This window comes from Pectinophora gossypiella, chromosome 1 (genome assembly GCF_024362695.1).
Source record: "Pectinophora gossypiella chromosome 1, ilPecGoss1.1, whole genome shotgun sequence".
Classification (NCBI taxonomy): Eukaryota; Metazoa; Arthropoda; class Insecta; order Lepidoptera; family Gelechiidae; genus Pectinophora; species Pectinophora gossypiella.
Genome location: NC_065404.1, coordinates 2,878,530 through 2,901,205, shown reverse-complemented (window position 1 = coordinate 2,901,205; position 22,676 = coordinate 2,878,530). Strand labels below are relative to the sequence as shown.

Genomic DNA, 22,676 nt, shown 5'->3' with positions numbered 1-22,676 from the left:
GGCAGTGGGCCGTGGGTGTAACGGTGGTGCGTGCGTAGACTCGGGGCTGGGTCGCGCCACGCCGCCGCGCCGCGCGGCGTCGCCGGGGCTGCGCGCGCTGGGCTCGCCGGCCGGCTCGGGGCCCGGCTCGCTGCCCGGCGCCATCGGCAAGCGGCGGGTGCACGCGCCCGACGACGCCTCCGACGTCTCCTCCACACATTCCTCCATCATGGACTACTCCGGTGAGTACGCTACTTTTGAAACTATTTATTTAATTGGTCACTATGGGCCCGAGCTGTCGCATAACATATATTCGTAATAGTTATGATTTATTCCAGCTAATTCTTATATACATTTTCGTTGTCATATCCTGTTTGGGGACACCATCTTTGTGTATGCTATTGTTGTGTCTTACTATTTTTAAGCAACGTTATGTATTAGTAATTAGATAAATATATTATGATAATTATATAACGTCCATGTTACGTGGGCACTATCAAATACGTTAAACGTCAAGTGATTTGTTTTATTCCTGAGGTACAATGAATTATTTTTTTAATATAATTATATCACAATGCAATTAAAGTTAAGGTAAAATGATGTGTGTGACTACAAAACAACACTAAGATCTTAACAATCATTGTATCATATTCATGGTATTTATTTTACATTATGTTATTATACTTAACATTTTAATTAATAATTGACCATTAATTATTTGGATAGCATCCTACGAAGGACAACGGAAAGGTCTAGTCTGATACCAAATTACTGTAGCTAAACAAACACAATGCACCAATAGTGAATGAGCCACCGATGTCATGCCAACAGAATAGATTGCTCAACTTGTAATTTGTTATTCTATATGAAAAAGTGCCATTGGCGCTCATCTTTACAGTGTTCAAATTCATAGAACGCCAAAGAGAAACTGTTATCTTTTTTCATAGAATATCTCAAGAGTCGATTATAATTGTATTAAAATAAAATAAGGCATGGTTTTCCGAGTGCATTTTGAGTTCTAACGATTGTTACCGCTTTGACAATGCTTTTCGACACTAAACGCACGACACAATTGTGCATTCATCACTGAATTTGGCTTCATTTCATGTTTAACAAAAACATAGCAACACTTAAAATTGTTACCACACATACGTATAAATACATGTAATTGTAGGTGTGTATAGATTAATATAAGCAAACGATAAAAAAAAATGGTAATGGTTGTAAAATATCACAGGCTTTTATATACTTCTGTTTAGTTTTGTTTTTTTTTTTGCGTATAGATTCAAAATTAAACTATTATATAACTTATTAATTTGATATAAAGTATATGACAAAGCAGTTATTTCTGTAAATTCAAGCGAAAGATGCTTACATAATTATAATGACACTTAAGATTTAGGTATAAAAGGTTTTATTGCAGAAAATATTTAAGTATCAATCAAATAATTGACCAACACAAACCAACATTTTGCAGGTCCTCGATTATAATTGTATTAAAATAAAATAAGGCATGGTTTTCCGAGTGCATTTTGAGTTCTAACGATTGTTACCGCTTTGACAATGCTTTTCGACACTAAACGCACGACACAATTGTGCATTCATCACTGAATTTGGCTTCATTTCATGTTTAACAAAAACATAGCAACACTTAAAATTGTTACCACACATACGTATAAATACATGTAATTGTAGGTGTGTATAGATTAATATAAGCAAACGATAAAAAAAAATGGTAATGGTTGTAAAATATCACAGGCTTTTATATACTTCTGTTTAGTTTTGTTTTTTTTTTTGCGTATAGATTCAAAATTAAACTATTATATAACTTATTAATTTGATATAAAGTATATGACAAAGCAGTTATTTCTGTAAATTCAAGCGAAAGATGCTTACATAATTATAATGACACTTAAGATTTAGGTATAAAAGGTTTTATTGCAGAAAATATTTAAGTATCAATCAAATAATTGACCAACACAAACCAACATTTTGCAGGTCCTCGATTATACAAGCAACCCACGACGAAGTCAAATAGGGGCATTATGTTGAACGCCGTGGAGTACTGCGTATTCCCTGGCGCCGTGAACGCGGAGGCCAAGCGGCGGGTGCTGGAAGAGATCGCGCGCTCCGAAGCGAAGCACTTCCTCGTGCTGTTCCGAGACGCGGGCTGCCAGTTCCGCGCGCTCTACTCCTACTGTCCCGACACCGAGCAAGTGACCAAGCTGTATGGCACCGGCCCGAAACACGTTAACGATAGGATGTTCGATAAGTTCTTTAAGTGAGTACGGGTTTTTTTGCTGATTTAAACTGATTACGACAATAGTGCCTATTCGGGCGCACACAATATTTACCTCATTTTACTTTGACAACTCCAAAATTGAAGGAGTTGCAGCTAGTTTTACTCCTGTCAAAGTAAGTTAATGGTTGCCCAAATCGACACCATTGCTAGGGTTAAGATGATGTAATTTACCATCGTCATGGATGTTGGACGAAATAGTAATGATATGGTTGTCGTTTCCAGATACAATTCGGGCAGCAAATGCTTCTCGCAGGTGCACACGAAGCACCTGACGGTGACGATCGACGCGTTCACGATACACAACTCGCTGTGGCAAGGCAAGAAGACGCAGCTGCCCAGCAAGAAGGACATGGCTCTAGTGATATAACGGGCCAGGCTCTCACACACGATATCTAGTCGCCGGCGGCACTCGAGTCAAGCCTTTTACTCTTCAGTTAAACGCTACCGTAGGGCAATAGTGCCAGTGTCCATTATTTTAAAAATCTGTTAGTGCATTTCCCAGGAGGGTCTGCGTTACGTTATAATGCGGTGGTGTGATGTCGGCCGATACTCGGCGGCGGCCGTCCAGGCGCGCCGGCCACCAGTCATAGTAATCACTTAATTTAATCGCGGCGTTCTGGACGCGCCGCGCCAGCGATCGGTGCCTGTGTCATATTGTACAGTTAGGACGATTATTAGGAGGTTGTAAGCTCGAATCAAGTTAGGGTTTTTATACATATGCTTTGATTGGTTTCGATTTGTGAAAGTTTATCATGTTGAATTTGTGTCCGCGATGTTTGTTAGTTGATGAGCGGGCCCTGCGGCTGCTCGGTACATGCGGGGGGCAGCGCGGCTCGGCTCGCTCGGTTAGGGCGATGATTGCAGCGATAGTCCACGACGCGGAGATTACTCGGTGTATAAACGCAATGTTTGCCATATGTATTAGTGAGATTCGGAGTCGGTACGTTCCAAATCAAAGAAATTGTCTCAAATCAAATGTAACAGCCAAACTGTCGGATGTATGCTCGTATTAGATACATTATAAGTAAACTGTCCCGTATCACATTATTAAAATAACAAATTCACAAACTAATTATCGCTTATTTGTTATAATATTAACTCGTTAGTAATTATTTCAATTGACTGGAGTTAAGGTAGGATGATTACGTATTTGTTTAAATGACCCTCATTTAACGTTATTTCAATTTCCATTTTTTTACTGCTTGTATAGCTTAAATAAGTGAAGGCACACTTTACGTGGTAATTGTACTGCCTTATCCTGTAAATAATTGTTTTTTTGTATACAGCTATTTATTAAAAGAATGTTAAAACGAGAATTGATGAATATCATTTTTTCATTGTTTAATGATTGGTCATCAATAATATACTACCGATAGTATATGGTATGCAAATATATTGTATTATTAAAAAGCATAACGAAATAATATTGAATTTCATATTACTGGGTTGTTTTATTTCAATTTGCCACAGGAAAAAGCCGACGAAAAGTTTAATCATTTATTCAGGTTTGTAATAATCATATAACAAATTATATTCTAAGACAATACTGGCTACAATACCACTTTGTGACTCATCACATCACACTATGCAAACATTGTCTAACATCACAATCATTACTTTTGGAAGGTGTAATTTTCAAGCCAGGAAGGTTGAAAAGGCCACATCGAAGCAATTCCTCTAAAAAGGAATATTGGTATTTGTCAAACAAACAAATATTGCTTTTTTAGGTGAATTCTTTCGACGCGGCGACGTGGCCGATATAACCTCTCAGGTTTCCTACGCATATTTTATCTACACTAAACATTGGCCCCGATTCCTGCAGACACCGCCTAATTTTATTTAAAGTTATATCCGTCATTTTCATATCCGTCGAAAAGGAAAGGGACGGATGATTCACAGCTCTTAATTTTAGGAAGAATGAGTGAATGAATGAATAACCCGGGCGAATCAAAAGGTACGTCGCTGGTATGCAATCCGTTTGACGTGCTGTCTACTTAACTGTGTCGGGTTATTGGCGGATGTAAAATTTTTAGACGGTTGGTTTAGATTTGTGCTTAAAATTGACGTGTGTTCCATAAATTTTATGCTTGTCGATTACCCGTCCCTTTCCTTTTCGGCGGATAAGAAAATGACAGATATAACTTAAAATAAAATTAGATGGTATTTACAGGAATTAGCACCATTATACATATATCTTACGTGTTTAATGTGTAGTATATTGAGAAAAAAAGTACAGGACACCCAGCTTAATGATCACATAATACATTATGCTCATGGGACATAGAATTAAATTATATACAAAGAATATTTTTAATTTATAATAATTAAATTAGAGATCCGTTCGAAAACACCACATACTTCATATTAATTTAATAAATATTATACAGGGTGTTAGTGACATCGTAACGAAAACTTTGAGGGTGATTCAGACCATGGTTCTGAGTTGATATAGCAAAAGTATAGAACTGAAAATAAAATGTCGGAAAATTCATTTTTATCGGAAATTCCAGTTGATATCAACTCCGAATCATCCCCTTCAATATTTGTTACGATGCCACACTACACCCCGTACAGGTACGTACAGGTAGCCATACAAGTACGTACTGAGGGAGTTAATTCAGCGCATTATTATGAGTTAATATCAAGTGTAATCTTCCATCGCAGGTGTAGAAAATTGAAAATAATAAAAAAAGAACATGAATTTTTCGACGGAATATTCCATTTGATATTAACTCAAGACTCATGGTCTGAATCATCCCCCTCAGTGTTCGTTACAATGTCAATAACACAATGCAATTTAAAGTTTATCAAGATTGAGAATAATAAGTTTGAAGACGTCCACTATACCGAAAATCTTTGAACTAATTATCGTCAGACGGTTTAGTTGAGCTTAGAAACATTCAGATACGTCAATACCCGCTATTGACGCCAAATTAGGCCCTAATTATTGAATTTGGTTGACCACTACTAACCCCATATTTTACCATACCATACTCAGTTTAACGAAGCACGATTAGAGTGACATCTCTCGTGTCGTTCGTGCTAAGTCGTGTATACTTTTAGTGCGAAGCAGATATCTAGTATCTTTCGCACTAGGTGATGCGTTATATTTCTGTCCTGCTGTAGTTCTACTCATGCGTTAGGGGTGGTAACGTCTGGTCTAGTAAACGCTACACAATGGTGAAGTAGTGGGTAACGGGCGACGAGGCAGTGGACTCCACCGTCTTTTGGAGGCTCACTTGATGGACCACCGTCTCTGGAACCTCATCCGCTTCCTGGAAGAAGATACAGGTAAGTTTTATTACATCTATCTAACTTACCTCAAAACCGTAAGGTCATTATAATGAGCAGCCAAATTACTGAAATTGTATTCAATATTTATTTAAGAACGTCTAGGCCCCTGTACCGAGATTTTTCTTGCTGCTACTTTTCTTCGGCTATAGAGATTGTGTAGTTAGGTTGTATGTGTAATTATGTTATGTACCTAATGAATAAAGATCAGTTTGAAAACAAACATAGTAAAGACTATGCGCCTATAGTATTTGCCAAACTGATCGGCGAAGCCGCAACAGCGAAGTCTTCCTATTCAATAAGTCTATTGGGAAGGAAATTCCCAGTAGTTCAACTGGTAAGACTTCTCGGTAAGACTACTGAGAATAGGGGTAATAATCATGATACAAACCTCTTCATCGTTGAACTCGTTAATTTCTACAGGTATAGTTTGACCGTCTTGTGTTATGACCTGAAAAAGAAAATGATTACCATTGTTCAATTAAAGCTGCCTCGTCGTATCTGAAGTCGAATGAGTGAGTGCGTTATTTTTCACTGCTTACAAGTATAGCCTATAGAAACCTATACATCCCACTGCTGGGGGTCGGACCTCGATACCGACCCCGCCGGCGTGGTCGACGATTTCCTTCAATCAGCGTTTATCGCTATCGACCAACTAGGGTCGATTAATTCTTTTAAATATTTTTCCTCTCAGACGACGCCCTAAGCCTGCGTTCGCTCCCAACTGGGCACCCTCAGGCCTGTTGTCTTGTACCGGGTGAGAGCCTTCAGTAAGTAGTTCATGCCATCTGCGGCAAATCTACAATAAGTCACGTTAAAAAAAAATCTGCTGGGGGTAATGGAGCATAGTCCACCACGCTACTCCAGCGAGTTAGAGGCGTTTGGGCTAGTAATCAGCTACATTGGCGGTTTATTTAACTGAGTTTAAGATAGGGCAATTACCTGTAAAGACTTCCCGTCAGTGGAGGTGATAGCCAGCCGCGTGCCGTCCTGCATTGTGAAGTGAAGCGGGTTGCCTTGCTCGTCCGTTACCTAGAATATACAATACAGTGTCAAGGTAATTAGCATCGACAGTCTAGTATAGAACATTGAACGGCCAGGTCTAGTGGTCCAGTCGTTGAGCGGTGCGCTCACGGTCCAGAAGTCCAGTTATAATGATCGTGACAAAACTTTATCGCTTTGCGCATGCTAGCCACGTCTAACAAAAAAAAAAACATTAGGAGTCTGTCACTGGTATTGGTGAGGCCATTACAGGTTGTAATTACTTGATTCACCGGAGAATAAGATGACTCCGTGGTTCGGAGGGCACATTAAGCAGTCGGCAGATGTGCAGTCGTTACATGAGCCATGTCAGGGGCCTGCGGCGGGTCAATAATAACCCTCGGCGCACACGAGAGAAGATCAACCTTTTGTACTCTAATGCTAAGTCAGGCCTCTCGCATGCATTTTATGTCGATATCTATGGAAGAATTACGCTACCAGTGACCTAACCTTCGTGGCTCATGTCTTTATGACATCTAAATCTACCTATCTTTGTGACATAGATATATTTTTTATAAAGTTATGGTCCGTAGTGTGTAATGTATAGGTAGAATACGCACGGCGATATGGTCGGTGGTGTCGAGCGCTATGGGCAGCGCGGGCAGCGGCGCGGCGCCCAGCACCAGCGGCGCCGGGAACACCGCGCAGCCCTCGCCCGCCGCGCTCTCGCCGCCCACGTCCACGCCCACACCCACGCTCGCCACCTACAACCAAAATCAAACTAAATATTACAAGGGACTATACCACATCCCGGACACCACACAAAAATATCACTTTTATTTCGTGGCGTCTAACGCGTAAGTGCAAGCGACGCACAGTCCGCGTACTCTTCCTTACGGCCACCCAGAGGTGAGGGCAATAAGGCGTCCTTTTGCACATTTGTTGGATGCCTGTGTTATATGTTCCTTTTGTGCAATAAAGAATTATGTATTGTAAATCTAGGTCGACGCTCGATACAAATTGGTGCGAGCGGAGAGTTACCGTTCTATAGTATTTATTCTTTATTCTCTGCTCATTCCTTCGGATGGATGTTTTGAAGCAACACGTTTATGGGTTGGTATGGAGCTGGCTATATTCCTTTATTGTGTTGTTTGTCTAAGTTACTATTCTATCGTCAAATATGATGTGGCGTTGCGTTGATGTGGCGTTTTAACCCCCTGTTTTTAAGTGAATCCTCATGTGGCTGCAATAGCCAATGTTGTTGACAAAAGAAGGCAATAAAGTTACTAGCAAAATAAAACGCAAAGACGTGAGGACCTGTTCAGGATCTAGTATATGGAAGCCGGGCTCGGCGTCGTCGACGTCGTAGGTGACGTAGATGACCTTCTCGTCGTCGTCGTCGTCCACCACCGTCAGTACTTCTGGCTGCGGCGAGCTCTGCTCTGCAACTAGCTGCTGCTCGCTGTTTACTAGCAGGCTCATCTGTTTGTGCACTTGCTGGAGACGGAAGACACGTGTCGTTTCAGTTATGATGCTGCCATAGCAAGCCAAACGCCAGGTTAAGACTACTAAACCGGCGTGCAAGCTTAAAGTTATTGATGAGAGTGAAAAGGGGGAAGTGGCGTATCAAGAATCAGGATCCTAGTAAGTGGAATTCTGTGGTCTAGCTTACTAAAAAGCGAGATACGCGTGGTCTTATGTATGCATTAGGTAATTTTATACAATACATACAGGTAGTTCAGTCGAATAGGCAATAATAACCCTGACACCAGGGTTGATGAGGTTGGTAATCCACCTCATAACCCACACGATAGAAGAGTCGAGTAGAATATTCCGATTTTATCGATTGTAGAAACAGTTAAAGAGAAGGCGAACGTCGTGTCTTATAAGGAACTGAAGGAATTGATCTTTGACAGACAAGAGTGTGGCTCTTAAATTAGTGATGTGATGAGAAAGAGTTAGCAAGCGTAGTGACCTTCTTGTGCTTGTTGAGGTTGGAGCAGTCGGCGAAGGTCCGCGGGCAGTGCGGGCAGCGGAAGGGCCGCTCGCCGGTGTGGCGCCGCATGTGCTTCACGAGCGCCCAGCGCTCCGCGAAGCTGCGCGAGCACACGCTGCACGCGTGCGCGCGCGGCCGCAGCGAGCGCCGCTGGTGCGCCGCCCACGACCCGCGGGACACGAACCTGCGGGTGCATAAACCATTTGTATTTATTTACGTACGGCATATATTCAGCCGTTCAATGGTTATCTGTTTCAAAGCCCCTCCCCCCCTCCACTTGAGTCCCTGAGGAAAAGACCCTAACCAGCCGACGTGATATTTGCCTGAACTGCATTATTCCGAACTAATTATACGCTGAATCAACACTCACCGCTTAGGGCAGTGGTTACAAGCATAAGGTCTGTCTGCCTGGTGCCGGCGCGCATGCAGCCGGAACTGCGAGCTGGTGGTGAACCGGCGCGGACACACTCCGCACTGGTACGGCTTCTCGCCCGTATGGATGCGTTGATGTTCAGACAAGTTCCCCTTCTGGCTGAAACTCTTGCCGCAGATGTTGCACACGAATGGCTTCGTACCTGCAAATTAAACAAATGACAGTCATCTTCATTCTAACGCGACACTGAACCGGAGTGGTCTAAAGACTTACACAATTGACTCATCACAGCGAGCGAAAGACCGTTTTCTCTGTGATTAGTCAGTTTCTATACATCTTTGTTCCACTCCATCTCATGGGAAGTAGACAGGTACCGTTCCTTATGAGCATTTGGTTCAAGACGGGAAATATTTATTATGGATTACAGTTTATAAATGACAATGAAACTAGAATCTAAAAGGTTATCTGTTATAAATAACATTTAGCATAGAGACACACCACGGTTCATACAAAAAACCTCGTCTTATACGGGCACTACATATTGCCGTTATCGTACACGTGCATCTGTGTGTGTGTCGTCTGACGCCCATACGATTGAAGAATAAAGTAAGACCGAGGGGGGGGGGGGGGGTGAGGTAAACCTAGCTCAGCCGCTGGCGGGGAGCGGAGAGTTGCCGTTCTTTACTTAGTATTAGTAAGTAAAGATTTCAGTACCTGTATGCCATCGCATATGTAGCGTGAGACTGGTTTTGTGAGCGAACTTGTGTTTGCAGATCTCGCAGCTGAACTTCTTGACGCCCGAGTGCAGCAGCTGGTGGTTGATCAGGTTCGCCTTCGTCTTGAACGTCGCGTTGCATATCTGAGGATTACACCAAGTCTTTGTACTTGCCTTCCCTTGAGCGACATTGGAGCGAAGAGGCCGACGTGTGGCGCCACCAATATCTTTTTACATTTTAAGTAGTAGATTCGTGTATGTTCAAGATAGTTGACAGCAACGATGTCAAAATCTTCTCTAACAACTCTAAGAGGTATTTAAAAGGGACCTCGAAGCTCCCTGTAATCTCAGTAATTCAGCTATAATAAATTGCAGGTGATCTTAATGCTCAACATGTTTCTTGGAGTTGCTTAACAACAAACAGAGCAGGGTATTAGAGACTCTGGCCGAATCCCTCTTTTATGATGTTCGCAACACCATTGCAGCCCACTAGATATCCCCTGCTATATAACCTACCTTGCAAGTGTAGGGTCTGAGCTGCGAGTGCACGAGTTGGTGCCGCTGCAGCAGCTGGCGGTGCTTGAAGCTCTTGCCGCACTTGCTGCACACGTAACGCTGCCCAGCGTGCTCAGCCTCTCTGTGGTACACCACCGACGACGGGTGGTTGAGCACCTGGGGTGAAAGAGGGTTACATTCATCAAAACATCAACAAAACGTCTTGTTCCAACATTTACTGCATGGTAACTGTTTTATAAGTTATCCTGAACTTGCTAGCTGCAAGTTGTCTTTGATTACTTGTGGCTCTGCCCACCCCATTAGGGATTACGGGCGTGAGTGTATAAAACGATTGATGAATGTGGAGGAAGCAAGAGAAGTGTGTCAGGATCGACGCAAATGGAATTCCATAGTCACCGCTTACTCCAGTGGGAAATAGGTGTGAGGTTATGTGCGTATATTATCGACAGGATAGTAGAAGTGTAGTTACCTTCCCGCAGAGGTCGCAGGCGTACCTCCGCGCGGCGGCGCGGTGTCGGCGGTGGCTGAGCGCGTGCAGCGCCAGCGAGCGCGGGTACGCGAAGCGCACGCCGCACTCGCCGCACGCGTACGGACGCTCGCCGTGGTGCACCGCCTGCCGGGAGCACACGCACATCCATTACGCAAACTATTAAAGGAAATACTGGTCTGACCTAATCGACAGGCCACCACACTAGCGATTATTACTAAAAAGTAACTGATTCGACTAGTTGGAAACTACCCTACTATCGATAGCTGAAAGAGAACTGGTTCTTGCAATAGTCGGCATAACGATAGTAGATTTTCGTGGTCTACTCTCGATAGTTCGGCAACAGTAAACGAAAATATATGCCATTTCGTTGCACTTAACGCAAATTATAATACTCGTATAAGCAACTAAATTGGAAAATATTCAGCGCATATTATAGAAAAACCTTTTTTAACTAAATGAAATCAAAGTAGGTACTTTAAATACCTTAATGTGAAGAGATTTGCTCTGTTTGCTGCTAAACATCTTGTCACAGTGGTTGCACTTTAGCTTCACCTTGCCTTTTGGTCCCGTTATTACAGTCAGTTCATCATTATTTTCTTTGTTATCTGAAATATGAACACTAAAATCAAGATATTATAGACTAGATATAAGCTGAACCGTTTGTCTGTCTTGTGTTTGTCGAATTGTCTTTTTTCCTGGGGGTTACAAAGGTCATACCGATGCAATTCATCTAAAAAAGCAATATTGCAATTTGACATTTTTAATTTTTGCATATAAAAATAAGTGCGCAATGAAAACAAATGTCAAATAGCAATATTGCTTTGTTAGATGAATTGCTTTGATGTGGCCTTCTTAACCCCCCTGTTCTGTGTTCAATAAACTGTTAAATAAAATAAATTAAACTAATGTCATATGATCAAGATAACTCAGCAATTCAAGAAAGCTACTTACCACTATTCTTATTATTACTATCGGTGCTAGCACCAGGTTCATTCTCAACAGTTTCTGGTTTATCATTGACTATGTCCTGCAGGAATTCTGTGGTGTTGATCTGTGCTGGGGGCGCTTCCAGCTTAGTGGTCAGATCAGGCAGTAGTTTAGGAAGTGAATTAATTTGTATGTCATTCACTATTTTATCCACTGTATCAGTCTGTAGCTCTTGGTTTTCTAAAGTTACTTCTTGGTTAGGAGTCTCGGGGCCCTGTAAAGGAAAAAAAATGGTTTATAAGTAACAGTATTTTTTTTTAGTTCCTTTATAACTGGAAATTGATTCTTTATAGTCAGTGCAAGGTCGACAACCGACCTCACGAGGCCTGGGGTCAAGGTCGAAATGGCTTAGGCCCAATGCATTGATATAGGCAGATAAATGGCCCAAATCAAAGACGGTTCCCCTATAACACACCCTGGACACTCTATACAAAAGTGACATTCTAACCGTTTCCAGCCTAACGCGTAAATGCGAGCGAGACAGACAGTTTGCGCGCTTTTAACTTTACTCCTTAGTGGCGTAAGCAGTGATGTGTTGTTCCCAGAAATGTAGCCAGAGTGGGAATGTTCCCGTTGTAAAAACTCTTTGATAGGAAGGACGCTGGCTGCTTTTAGTTTTAAAATTGTTCTTTCTTGTACTCTGGTTTTATCTGCCTAAAAGTTAGGTAAGAAAGCTCTTTTTACATAAGTCTTGCGCTTTTTTACTGCCGGGAAAGTATCCAAAGTGGGAATATCCTCGGGAACTGCACATCACTAGGCTAGACTAAAGTAAGACAGATTCAGATGGGGTGAGGTCGGCACCCGATACGAATTGGTGCGGGGCGGAGTTACCGTTCTGTACGTAGTAGGTATTATTATTCTTTATCGTGTGTCTGTAAGGAACTAGGTACAGGGGTTGCAAGTTGTCTTTATTACTTGTGGGATTACGGGCGTGAGATTATGTAGTATATGTAAGAAGCTAGTACGTGCCGTGTCGTCAACGCTGCGAGGTATAATCTTCTGGCCGGTGTGGTTGGTGTCGCGCTGGTGGTTCTGGTGGTCGAGGCGGGTGGCGGCGACGTGTCCGCAGTTGCACTGGTACGTCACGGGCCCGTGCTGCGCCACGTGCGACATGTAACGCCCCACGCACGAGAACTCCATGCCGCAGATCGCGCACTGCTCGCGTGTAGGACGCATGCGTCCTGATAGCGGGGAATGGATGAGTCGGTTGATTGGTTTTGTGAAGATTAATACAATTTAGTTGAAATCAACATTATTGCCACTACTGCTAAGTATTCATTTACTTAAGAGATATGTATCAAAACATTACCTTATGTTAATAAAATGTACCTAAATATTATTAACTAACTAACAAACTCCAAAACATTATAACGTTTTGGAGTTTTGAAAATTTTATGTAAGATGTAGTGAAATTGTACTGTATTCATGTGTTATGTCTGATTGTTGAAATTCTAGTTCTGTGCAATAAAGTATATTTGATTTGATTTGATTTGATGTTTGTTGTAATTAATATACTTAGGTAAACTAAACATTACTAGGGCTCTGGGTAAAAATATTGTGTACAAAAAGTAAATATTTTTGTTCGAAATTCGGGTGCATTTGTCTAAAGTTGCTCTTACCGCGAGCGTTCGCCTATAACGTCTCATTATAGATCCGAGGATTACGTAATTGTATGATGCTCAAAATCATAAATGTTATATTGCAGCCGAATACGCCAAGTGAGGGAGCACCATTAGTGTTTGACTTGACGACACAAGCCGTCAGTTAGGTCATTAGTTTTAAGAATTTATCTACTTATATGCATTTGCATCTTTCATTTTCCCTCTATAACTTCAATAAGGATGTTAAAGATGTCTGTTATAATAACCTTGCGGCCAAGATTTCCAGAAACAATAGTTTAAATAGGGGTTTGGATTTTAAAAGGACATTCTGTTTTACGACTTCAGGCACGAGTCGGCTACCTTTAGGTCTCCCCCGTCCCTTGCCCTTGACGACGACGACGAGCTCCCCGGACATCTCCATGTGTCCGATGACTTCGGGCTCCTTCACAGGCGTGGGCTGTCGCTCCGCCTCTACGTCTGGCTTCACGTCCGCCTCACTCTCGTCGCCGTCTATCACGCCCTCCTCTTTGAATATCCTCTCCAGTTCTTTGCCCTGGAAGTAAGAGACGTTTTGTGTTTTAATTTTGTACCTTTTATTTTTATTCGATAATAATGTTTATGTTGTCTTTCTTTTGGTGTACCTTATCTAAATGTGACTGAGTATATTTATGACAAAATACACTAAGTTGTAAGTGTCATAAGCTGTGGGTTCAACTTCCAAGTTGAAGTTGAATCATGATACTAATATTGTTGTTAATGTTGTTATACTTAGGTAATAGTTTTTATACATTTTTCTTAGCTATGTTAGTTCAAAAGCAATCAGATTAGTACCTGCACTGCCTCTTTGAATCTAGTAGGAGTCTTCCTCCTCCGTTTCCCAGTGACTTCAATCTCACTAACCGGCTTCTTAGCCATGATCTCATTTTCCTTGGCAGCTATCTCTTGATCAATCTCCTCTTGTGTCTTCGGCTTCTTGGGGGGCCGTCCTCGCTTCCTCTTTGGCTTGTCAAGCCCTGACACTTGCAGGGCAATAGGGTGCTCCACTTGGTAAATGCCATTGCTTGTGTTAACTGAAATATTGAGAAGTTCTTAAATATTTGTAAACTTTATAGGAGTAGCTGTTTATTCAATTAGTTATTATTATAATATTACTAGCCAAAATAAAATAAATAAAATAAAATAAAGGATGTTGCTAGATAAGAATCAAACAAAGTATCTAAGCATAACGTTGTAACGAGATTTGACATTTGTTTGTGATCAATACTTAACTTACTCTTGTCCTAAATATGATAATGCTCAACTTTTTCAGGGACTTACACATTCCTTTTCCTACTTCTATCCAGATCCTTTTATCTTCAAATAATCCTTCAGTCTATCGTTTATTAAGTATGTTTATTAATACTAATGATATTAGAAATTTAACTTCCTCTTTTTATTATTATTCCTCTCCTGATCCTCACCTTTTCCAAATTCCGTTCCCTATCCGGTATTTTTTATTTTTGAAAAGTTTCCTCGTTTTAACGACTGCACAATAATAATATAAAACGCCATAATGATACCACCACAATCATTGAAGACCAAGATCACTCTCAAGATTTGTCATTGGCGCATCGCTAGCCGCGGAAGCCAGAAGAAAAAAAAAACTTACTCTCATAAACAATCTTCTCTGTAATTACTTCCGGTTCATTATTCAATATTGACTTCTTGTACTCCTTCTCTCTTTGGTGAAGCTCTCGAATTACTTTCTGTAAGGATTACAATGGATATCTTTTATGTCTTTGGCCATATTAAATGTTATAGGTATATTGTTCTAAAAATAGTGTAACTTTTACCTGTCCATTTATAATAAGATTCAGGAATTCAACAGTGGCTTCCAATTGTATGGTGCATCCGGGGCAGATAGTTCGAGGAAGCTGTCCATCATCAGACACCTACAACCATGATAAATATTGAATTCTAAGTATCTTAAATATAAATGTTAGATACCTACTTAGCTACTTTATAATAATAGTAGACAAGCCAACCAGCAAGATAAGTGTAAGTATAATAGAGTATTCACTCAAAGACATCAAATAAATAGGAACTTAAAAATAAAGAAATTTTTAAGTATTTTTACTAGATGTAGAAATCTTTATGGATACTAAATACTCATTCATGGTTATTCTTTTCTTAAAATATGAGTAGGTATATGTGCCAGTTATGAAAAAAGATTATCATAGATTTGTTAAAATAAAGTTTCCGGAGTTTTCGTAAATTCTGTTCACATTTATTTGTCAAATTGTGGCGCGAGAGGGAGAAAAAAATGCATCCTTTTTGTTCATAGCATAACAACATTCACAATAAGAAAAATAACGAAAATTTCTGTCAATGTAATTTTAATAGACCAACTAAATAAATAATTTATTTTTAATTATTATCTAATCTGTAAAAAGTAAATAAATGCTAAACAAAATAAGCATAAAGATGTGAAAATGTTGAAGTCGTACGGAGTCGGCCATTTTGGTTATGAAATCGAAGTCAATACAATCACAAATTACATGATCACTTTACCTTGATCGGCAAATATGTATTTATAAGTTCACATAAGTCCTGATTATTTTCTTCACTAGAATATAATAAGGTTCCACTATCATTTTCTTCTCCACATAATCTACAAACTGTAGAATTATAGAGAAAGACTTCCATCTCCAATAAAGAAAAGATCAAACTGCGCCATCTACTTCCGTTTAGGTCATCTATCATGACATTGCGTTTCGGTTTTGCAAATAAGGATGATATTTTATTTTCGCGTTGTATTTAATATTTACTAAAATTTAATTAAAATCACGATAAATAAATCAGAATAGCAATGTTCGATTAAAAGATATATTTTATAAACTGCTAAAGTACTCAAAAATTAAATAAAGTAATAATCTGAATCAATGTCATTTTTTCATTATTGAAACAAAAAAATAACAAAACTCAAAATTCTGGCAACATTATGGTTCACCTTTTGACAGCCCTTTCCGGTTTAGTTCTTGGGGCTAGAAGCCGTTGTTTCGGTTTTTTATTATTTTAATCGCCCTTAATCCATCAAAATGAGGATCTATAAAGATATTATTACTGGTAATTACGTTTATCGTGTGTTTAAAATATATTTTATGTTAATATTTCGCGTTAATTGTGTTTCTTTGACATTTTTTGATATCAGTGATTTTGACATTTCATCTGATAGTGATTGTTCCTCCACCCAATTTTTGAGGACTATGCGCCACATCGACAATCCAGATGGTCAAGAAACTCAAGAATGCCTTGAAAATGAAATTAGGTTTTCTAAGTATGGTTTGTAAAATTTTCAGGTGACGAAATGTTCTCGGACACATACAAAATGAAGCTGGTTGATGAAGTCATCTACGAAGTCACCGGCAAATTGGTGACGAGAAGGCAAGACGACATCAAACTTGATGGTTTCAACCCCTCTGCTGAGGAGGCTGATGAGGGCACCGACTCCGCGGTGGAAAGCGGTGTTGATATAGTTTTAAACCACAGGCTAGTGGAGACCTATGCGTTTGGTGACAAGAAGTCCTACACGTTATACCTTAAGGATTACATGAAAAAGTGAGTGTGTATTGATTAATTTGTGAAATAGTTGATATAAATGGTTTTGGCAATGTAATGCAAGACAGTGACTTGTGGCATTTTTAATTGTATTTGAATGTGCTCACTGTCTAACAATAGAAATTTGATGCTAAAACTAGGGTTGCTATTACTAGTGTGCTATGATTTCATTTATTAATACGGTAGTTACAGCATAAGCTACACAGGTATTGAAAATTTACTTTTATCTACTGAATACATGCAGTTCTTATTTTTGATGTGTATGTTATAGTAGTTTTCATTTGGCATGTGGCACTTCTGAACCATATTTATAATTATTATACAATGAGTATCTTGAATTTTCTTCTGAAAAGCACCAATTTTAATTATTTATTTGTAGACTTTTTATACCATGCTTTGCTAGGCACCTTATCTTGTTTTGGCTGCAGTATAACCTTTGTCAAGGTTGCTAACTTCCTGTTATCAGTCAAGTTTATGATCTAAATATTTTTCTCTATAAAAGTTACTTTAATTAATATGGGGTATTTGTGCTATTTGGCTGAAATTTATATGGCCAACCAATAAAGGTCAGAGTTCATATTAAGCACATAGTAAATTTTTATGTTGTTCTTCAGCTAGGCTTAAATTATTGTTTTTATATCAGCTGTTTCACTTTTAGATTATTTGTATTGTTTAAGTTAATTATTTTAGTAATGGCATCATCTAATACCAAGGGTTGATTTTCAATGTCAATCTATGGAGCTATTGATGCAAGAACATATAACTCTAGTGAAAAAACATTCATTTTCATAATGCTTGTTCATGAAATGGAGCTGACAATTTATTCAACAATGCTTTTAACTGTTTTGTATACCTGGACATCTATTCAAAATTTTACATTGACAAGTGGCAATTAAGTAAAGTCTGCATCTTTGCCTAGCAGTGGAACAGTACTGTGTACTGCACATGATGTCCTGGGTTTGATTGCCTTAAGTGGGTCCCGTGGAATCTGGGGGTTCTATGGAAAAGTTATCAGGGTTCTGCAAAATTTCAATCCTTGCAATACAATAAAAATGTAAAATGTGATCTATTAAAATTTCCGTTTTTATAAAAAATAATAAGGTTCGGATTTGATGTGCGGGTTCTTTAAAATGTAAATTAATTGGTGGTTGTTATTATATTAACCCAGGGATTCCCAAACTATTAAGATCACTCTTTGTGGTAGGAAATATAATAACTATCATATTTTCAAAGTTTCTGTCAATGTTAATCGCCAATTTCTTTCCATGTTACAGATTAGTAGCAACATTGGAAGAGAAAGCACCAGACCAAGTAGATGTATTCAAGACCAACATGAACAAAGTTATGAAGGACATCCTCGGCAGGTTTAAGGAGCTCCAGTTCTTCACCGGAGAGTCCATGGACTGCGATGGCATGGTCGCCATGATGGAGTACAGAGATATTGACGGAGTTTCCACACCCGTCATGATGTTCTTCAAGCATGGTCTTGAGGAAGAGAAGTTCTAAGTTAACATAAGCGAAACTACTCATAATATTCCATGTACAACACACACGCCTAACAAACTCATTTTTTTATTTATTTACGAAATCATGTCCGCATCTGTCCGGTACTGGCTTCGGCTTCTCCCATCACAAGGCTGAACAATTTTGTAATGTATAAATGTATGTTACATACTATAAATAAATTAATGAACAACTACTGTTGGATTTTTATTCCATTACTTGTTTTAATAATACAGATTCCTTGGTGGATTATATATCATGTTGTCTCGCATACAATGAAGAGGATGGGGATTTGGAGCAAATAGTTCGACAGATGGCGCTCTTAGTTAGCGATTCGCAGGTATAGATGGCGTTGTACGTCAAGATAGTGGCCTAGCTGATTGTATTACTCTAACTTGGATGTAGATGTCGCAGTTCTGTGAAGTTATTGCAAAAGTATAACTATGTATAATGTTCTTCAGACCATTGATACATGTACATTAATTTATGTTATTGTAGGTTGTGGCTACAGAGGCTGTAAAATTTCGCAAGGAGTGGAAATTTGCTATTTGAGCCCTACATCCCAGCAGGGGGATAATAGGATTAGAAGAAGCAGGCTCTGACAAACAATAAAGTTAATTATTTTTTTAATTTTCAAAATAGTATTAATTTTTGAAATACTCATTAATGCAGGCACCTGCCTGCAAAGAGTAATTAAGGTATAAGAGGCAAGTATCTTTTGTTATAGACATAGTAATATTGTTACTTGGTATTCCATTCTTGTGTTCATTTTAGTAAACTGTAACATACAAAATCGTAACTTGACATTATCAGTTATTCTGTGGGTGTATTAATTGCATAAGTAATTGTATGTCTTAATGGTCATTAAACCATAAAATAAGGATTAATACTTCGTATAGAACGGTAAATCTCCGCTCCCCGCCCACCAGCGCGTGTACGTTAACGTCAAATGTGTAGTTTCTGTGTAAAACGAGGTTTTTTGTATGAAGTGTTCGGGGTGTTATTGTTATTAAACGACTAATAAGTATATCTAAGTAAATAGAGCGAACTATCTGTCTCTCCTTCAACTTATTATTTTCTGAAAGAGTGGAAAGTAGCACAGTTGGTAGAACGCTTATCTCTCACTTTGAGATCCCGGGTTCGAATCCAGCCCAGGCTTAAACCAATGATTGTCGAATTTATTTTCGAATTCATGTTTGGATCGTAAATGATTATGTGCTCAGCGGTGAAGGAAAACATCGTGAGGAAACCCACATTCAAATGCATTTTCGGAGGTAGGTACGTGACCTAATTTGTATTGGGCTGGTTTTCCCTTCGCGGGTTGGAAGGTCAGACAGGCAGTCGCGTCTGTAAAAAACCGGACCTGTCAAATCGTCAGGTTAGGTAAGCGGACCCTGTGAAAAACAGGATAATACCTACTAGGGAGATGATGACGAGGGTGGAAGCCTATACCATGCAGTTGCATGCAGACTAAGAATAAGACCAAGAATAAATAAATCCTTGCGGCCTTCTAATCTTATGGGTGAGACAATAACTTAGAGATGATGGGCAACTGAAGTCCTTTAAATAGGTCAAAATTTTCTTAAAACTAAGGTATGTAGGTACTATTTAAATAAGTAGGTAAGTATATAGATAACACGCGCGAATTAAGACGCCTGGCACAAATCGCTGCAGGAATGCAGTTATCCACCTTCGCATCATTTTTGACGTAGTTTAATTAGGTAACTTGTTTGGGGTGTTTCAATTCGTACCTAAGTAAGTAGGCCCTAATTGACTAAGAGTGAGCCGTATATGCATATGGCTGTAAGAGGCTAGCAAAATGCGACCTATCTAGCATGTTCCATAAAGCTTGTCTTAAAATACTAAGATGGCTGGACGTAACCTGAAACATTCTGTACAGTGAGTAAAAAGTGTTTTTTTTTGTCACCCGATGGGGTGCTTCGGAAGGGTCGTAAAGCCGCTGGTCCGGTTGAAAGAGGGGAGGCCTGTGTCCAGCAGTGGGATGTACTTGTATGTGTAAGCTGTTTATGTTTTATGTATGATGGTAGGTTACATGTCATCATCATCATCAATTTAAGAGCCACGCTCTTGTCGGTGATGCATTTTCCATGCTACTTTTTTAAGGAAAAATAGGGCAGTGGTTTCCCTCTTGCCTTCCGCCCCGCAGTACTCTGTCTGACGCAAGTGGGACGGCGCCCAGAGTAGTCTATTACAAAGCTATACTAGGACTCCTGTCCTCCGCCTCTGAATAGTACTGACAGTTACTGCTGCCCTCTGTCAGGTTCTAGGTTACAGTCCCTATGACTTGCCCCTTCCATCCTGCATTGCCGTACCGATTACATACATGTAGGTTACATGTATGAATCTTTTAATCATTATAGGTACGTAATTTTAGCTATATCATTGCCTATGCAAATTAACACATTCTGTTAAGACACGTAAAACAAAAATATACGTTATGGTAAATTATTATACATATACTTTCGATATTCGAGAACTACTTACAAACTTACTCTTTTGTGATTCGAACGTAAAAAAAAAGAAAAATGCTAAGTAGAACAACATGAAAACAAGTCTAGTGGATGGTGGTGGTGGTGACAACGGCTGCGAACGGCACAGTTAAAAAAATATTTAGTAAGTAGGTACGTACGATAAAAAAAAAACTGCGCCTCAGTTAGTAGTTATAATGCTACGTACAGTTGGATCCAAGTCAGAAACCTAACACAATCGTAATAAAAAGTAATAAAAAAATTAAACCCACTTCAAAATCTGACAAATAAAAAGTAAGAAATAATATTTTTTTGAATACAATATCAGAATTCTGAAATCGGCGCAACCAAAAACCTTCATTACCTTCAAACCCTGCAAGTGCTCCACCATCTTTCTATTTGCGCCGACTGTATACTCGAAGGGGTAGACAGAGGTGTAATAAAATTAAATATTGTTTTGTAGGTAAAGTATAATGAAATACAAACTCCTTGTCAACTTTATTTAAGTCACATGTAATAAGCGACGAGCTTATTGCCATGAAACAGGCATGAAACCTGAAGACGACGTGACATTAATTATCATCTATGATCTAAACATGAATTCAAAACTTATAAAAACGAATTCTGTCGTTCAGAGCCCGAGTCGGTATTCGAACCAGTGACAATGCGATAATGTAAACAGTACTATTTTCCGCGTTCTTTAAATAGTACTAAGTATATTTTTCGAACGAATAAATTGTAATATAAAAAATGAGGCTGTGTGGCTGAGTACCTTTGCCTAACCAATGGATTGTATTGTGACAACGACAACACATTTTGAACTTTTATTGGCGCCATTTTGTGATCAGACTCCATTGGTTTCGGTTCTGAAAATTGTGGTAATATGGACGCCATTAAAATTGAGTTTCTTGCAAAGTAGATAGGATCGTGAGATTTTACTGAAATTTACTAGTTTGTAGAACCTGCCTGTGCCGTCACCACCAAGAAGATTTATCATAGGTACATTTCATTAGAGATTCAGGTGTTAACTTATGGAATGCGTGAGTATTTAATATTTTATATTATTATAAGTAAGTAGATGAGAATTGCGTCTTTATGAAATTTGAATTTCATTATTATGAAAGTAGGATGTGGGTACATAGTTATGAAAATTGTATTACCCGCAAAGCGATGTGTATCGGGAACTTCGTATGTAATTATACATCTTTCTTTAAACAAAATATTTAGATTAGTGCGTAAGTAGATACCTATAACCCTAACTAATTAACAAGACATCTCGCTTTAAGGGATCTACGTACTACGAAAGTAACTTATGACTGTATGGTTGAATAGTAGCTCGAGCTTTTTGTTTAAAGTACCAATTGTATTATTGTCGTGGAGATATTTAGTGGACATTATATGATAATAATATAATCTTTTATATGTTTGACGAAAACATTAGTAAGTTCTACCCACCCGCCATGTAGGTAGCGTACCTACCTACTTAACTAAATTAGTAAAAGTAGATATTTGGGTAGGTACCTACAATTTTATTCTTTCTTTTGTTTTAGGTATCTACTTCCTCGTGAAGATATGTTTACCGAACACGACGTAAGATATCTTGTGCTGCCAGGATATTCAGGCGGGAACTACGAGGTGAGGGCCGAAAAGTTGTGGGAGGTAAGTAGTCGTAAGTAGACAGGTAGGTACGCGTACCTACCTACTTCTTCGTACTTAGAAATCTTTCGCAATTCATGCAGGCATTTTTTTTTGTTTCAGATTGTAGGAAATATTGTAGGAAAGTATGTTGCTATGAAGACATTCCATCTGCTGCAGGCGCACTCAGGAGCTTATCATCAGGTAGGTAACCTATCATG

The 22,676-nt window shown here is 39.3% G+C and overlaps 3 protein-coding genes across 11 annotated transcripts in view; 2 read left to right on the top strand and 1 right to left on the bottom strand.

Moving 5' to 3' along the window:
• Positions 1-3,722, top strand: part of LOC126378995 (patronin-like) — a 63,746-nt gene extending 60,024 nt beyond the window's left edge. For 7 of the 9 annotated variants that reach the window (XM_050027824.1, XM_050028181.1, XM_050027981.1 and 4 more), the window contains 3 exons: positions 39-221; positions 1,978-2,260; positions 2,504-3,722. In XM_050027824.1, coding sequence (XP_049883781.1) covers positions 39-221; positions 1,978-2,260; positions 2,504-2,648 — 611 coding nt within the window. In that variant the 3' untranslated portion in view covers positions 2,649-3,722. The remainder of the gene's footprint in view (positions 1-38; positions 222-1,977; positions 2,261-2,503) is intronic. The other 2 variants (XM_050028108.1, XM_050028023.1) reach the window with 1 other exon arrangement.
• A 42-nt stretch (positions 3,723-3,764) lies between these two features.
• LOC126379752 (zinc finger protein 814-like) lies at positions 3,765-15,926 on the bottom strand. The gene is made up of 18 exons (XM_050028596.1): positions 15,782-15,926; positions 15,064-15,162; positions 14,880-14,976; positions 14,063-14,301; positions 13,592-13,784; positions 12,600-12,811; positions 11,595-11,844; positions 11,127-11,248; positions 10,623-10,766; positions 10,154-10,309; positions 9,637-9,781; positions 8,920-9,124; positions 8,529-8,733; positions 7,871-8,050; positions 7,174-7,317; positions 6,515-6,604; positions 5,964-6,023; positions 3,765-5,556 (listed from the first exon to the last, which is right to left on the bottom strand). The coding sequence occupies exons 1-18, from the start codon at positions 15,914-15,916 to the stop codon at positions 5,452-5,454; spliced, it is 2,781 nt and encodes a 926-aa protein (XP_049884553.1). The 5' UTR covers positions 15,917-15,926; the 3' UTR covers positions 3,765-5,451.
• A 277-nt stretch (positions 15,927-16,203) lies between these two features.
• On the top strand, positions 16,204-18,527 carry LOC126371208 (translationally-controlled tumor protein homolog). The gene is made up of 3 exons (XM_050016467.1): positions 16,204-16,336; positions 16,570-16,828; positions 18,103-18,527. The coding sequence occupies exons 1-3, from the start codon at positions 16,309-16,311 to the stop codon at positions 18,332-18,334; spliced, it is 519 nt and encodes a 172-aa protein (XP_049872424.1). The 5' UTR covers positions 16,204-16,308; the 3' UTR covers positions 18,335-18,527.
• The last annotated feature ends 4,149 nt before the right edge of the window (positions 18,528-22,676 follow it).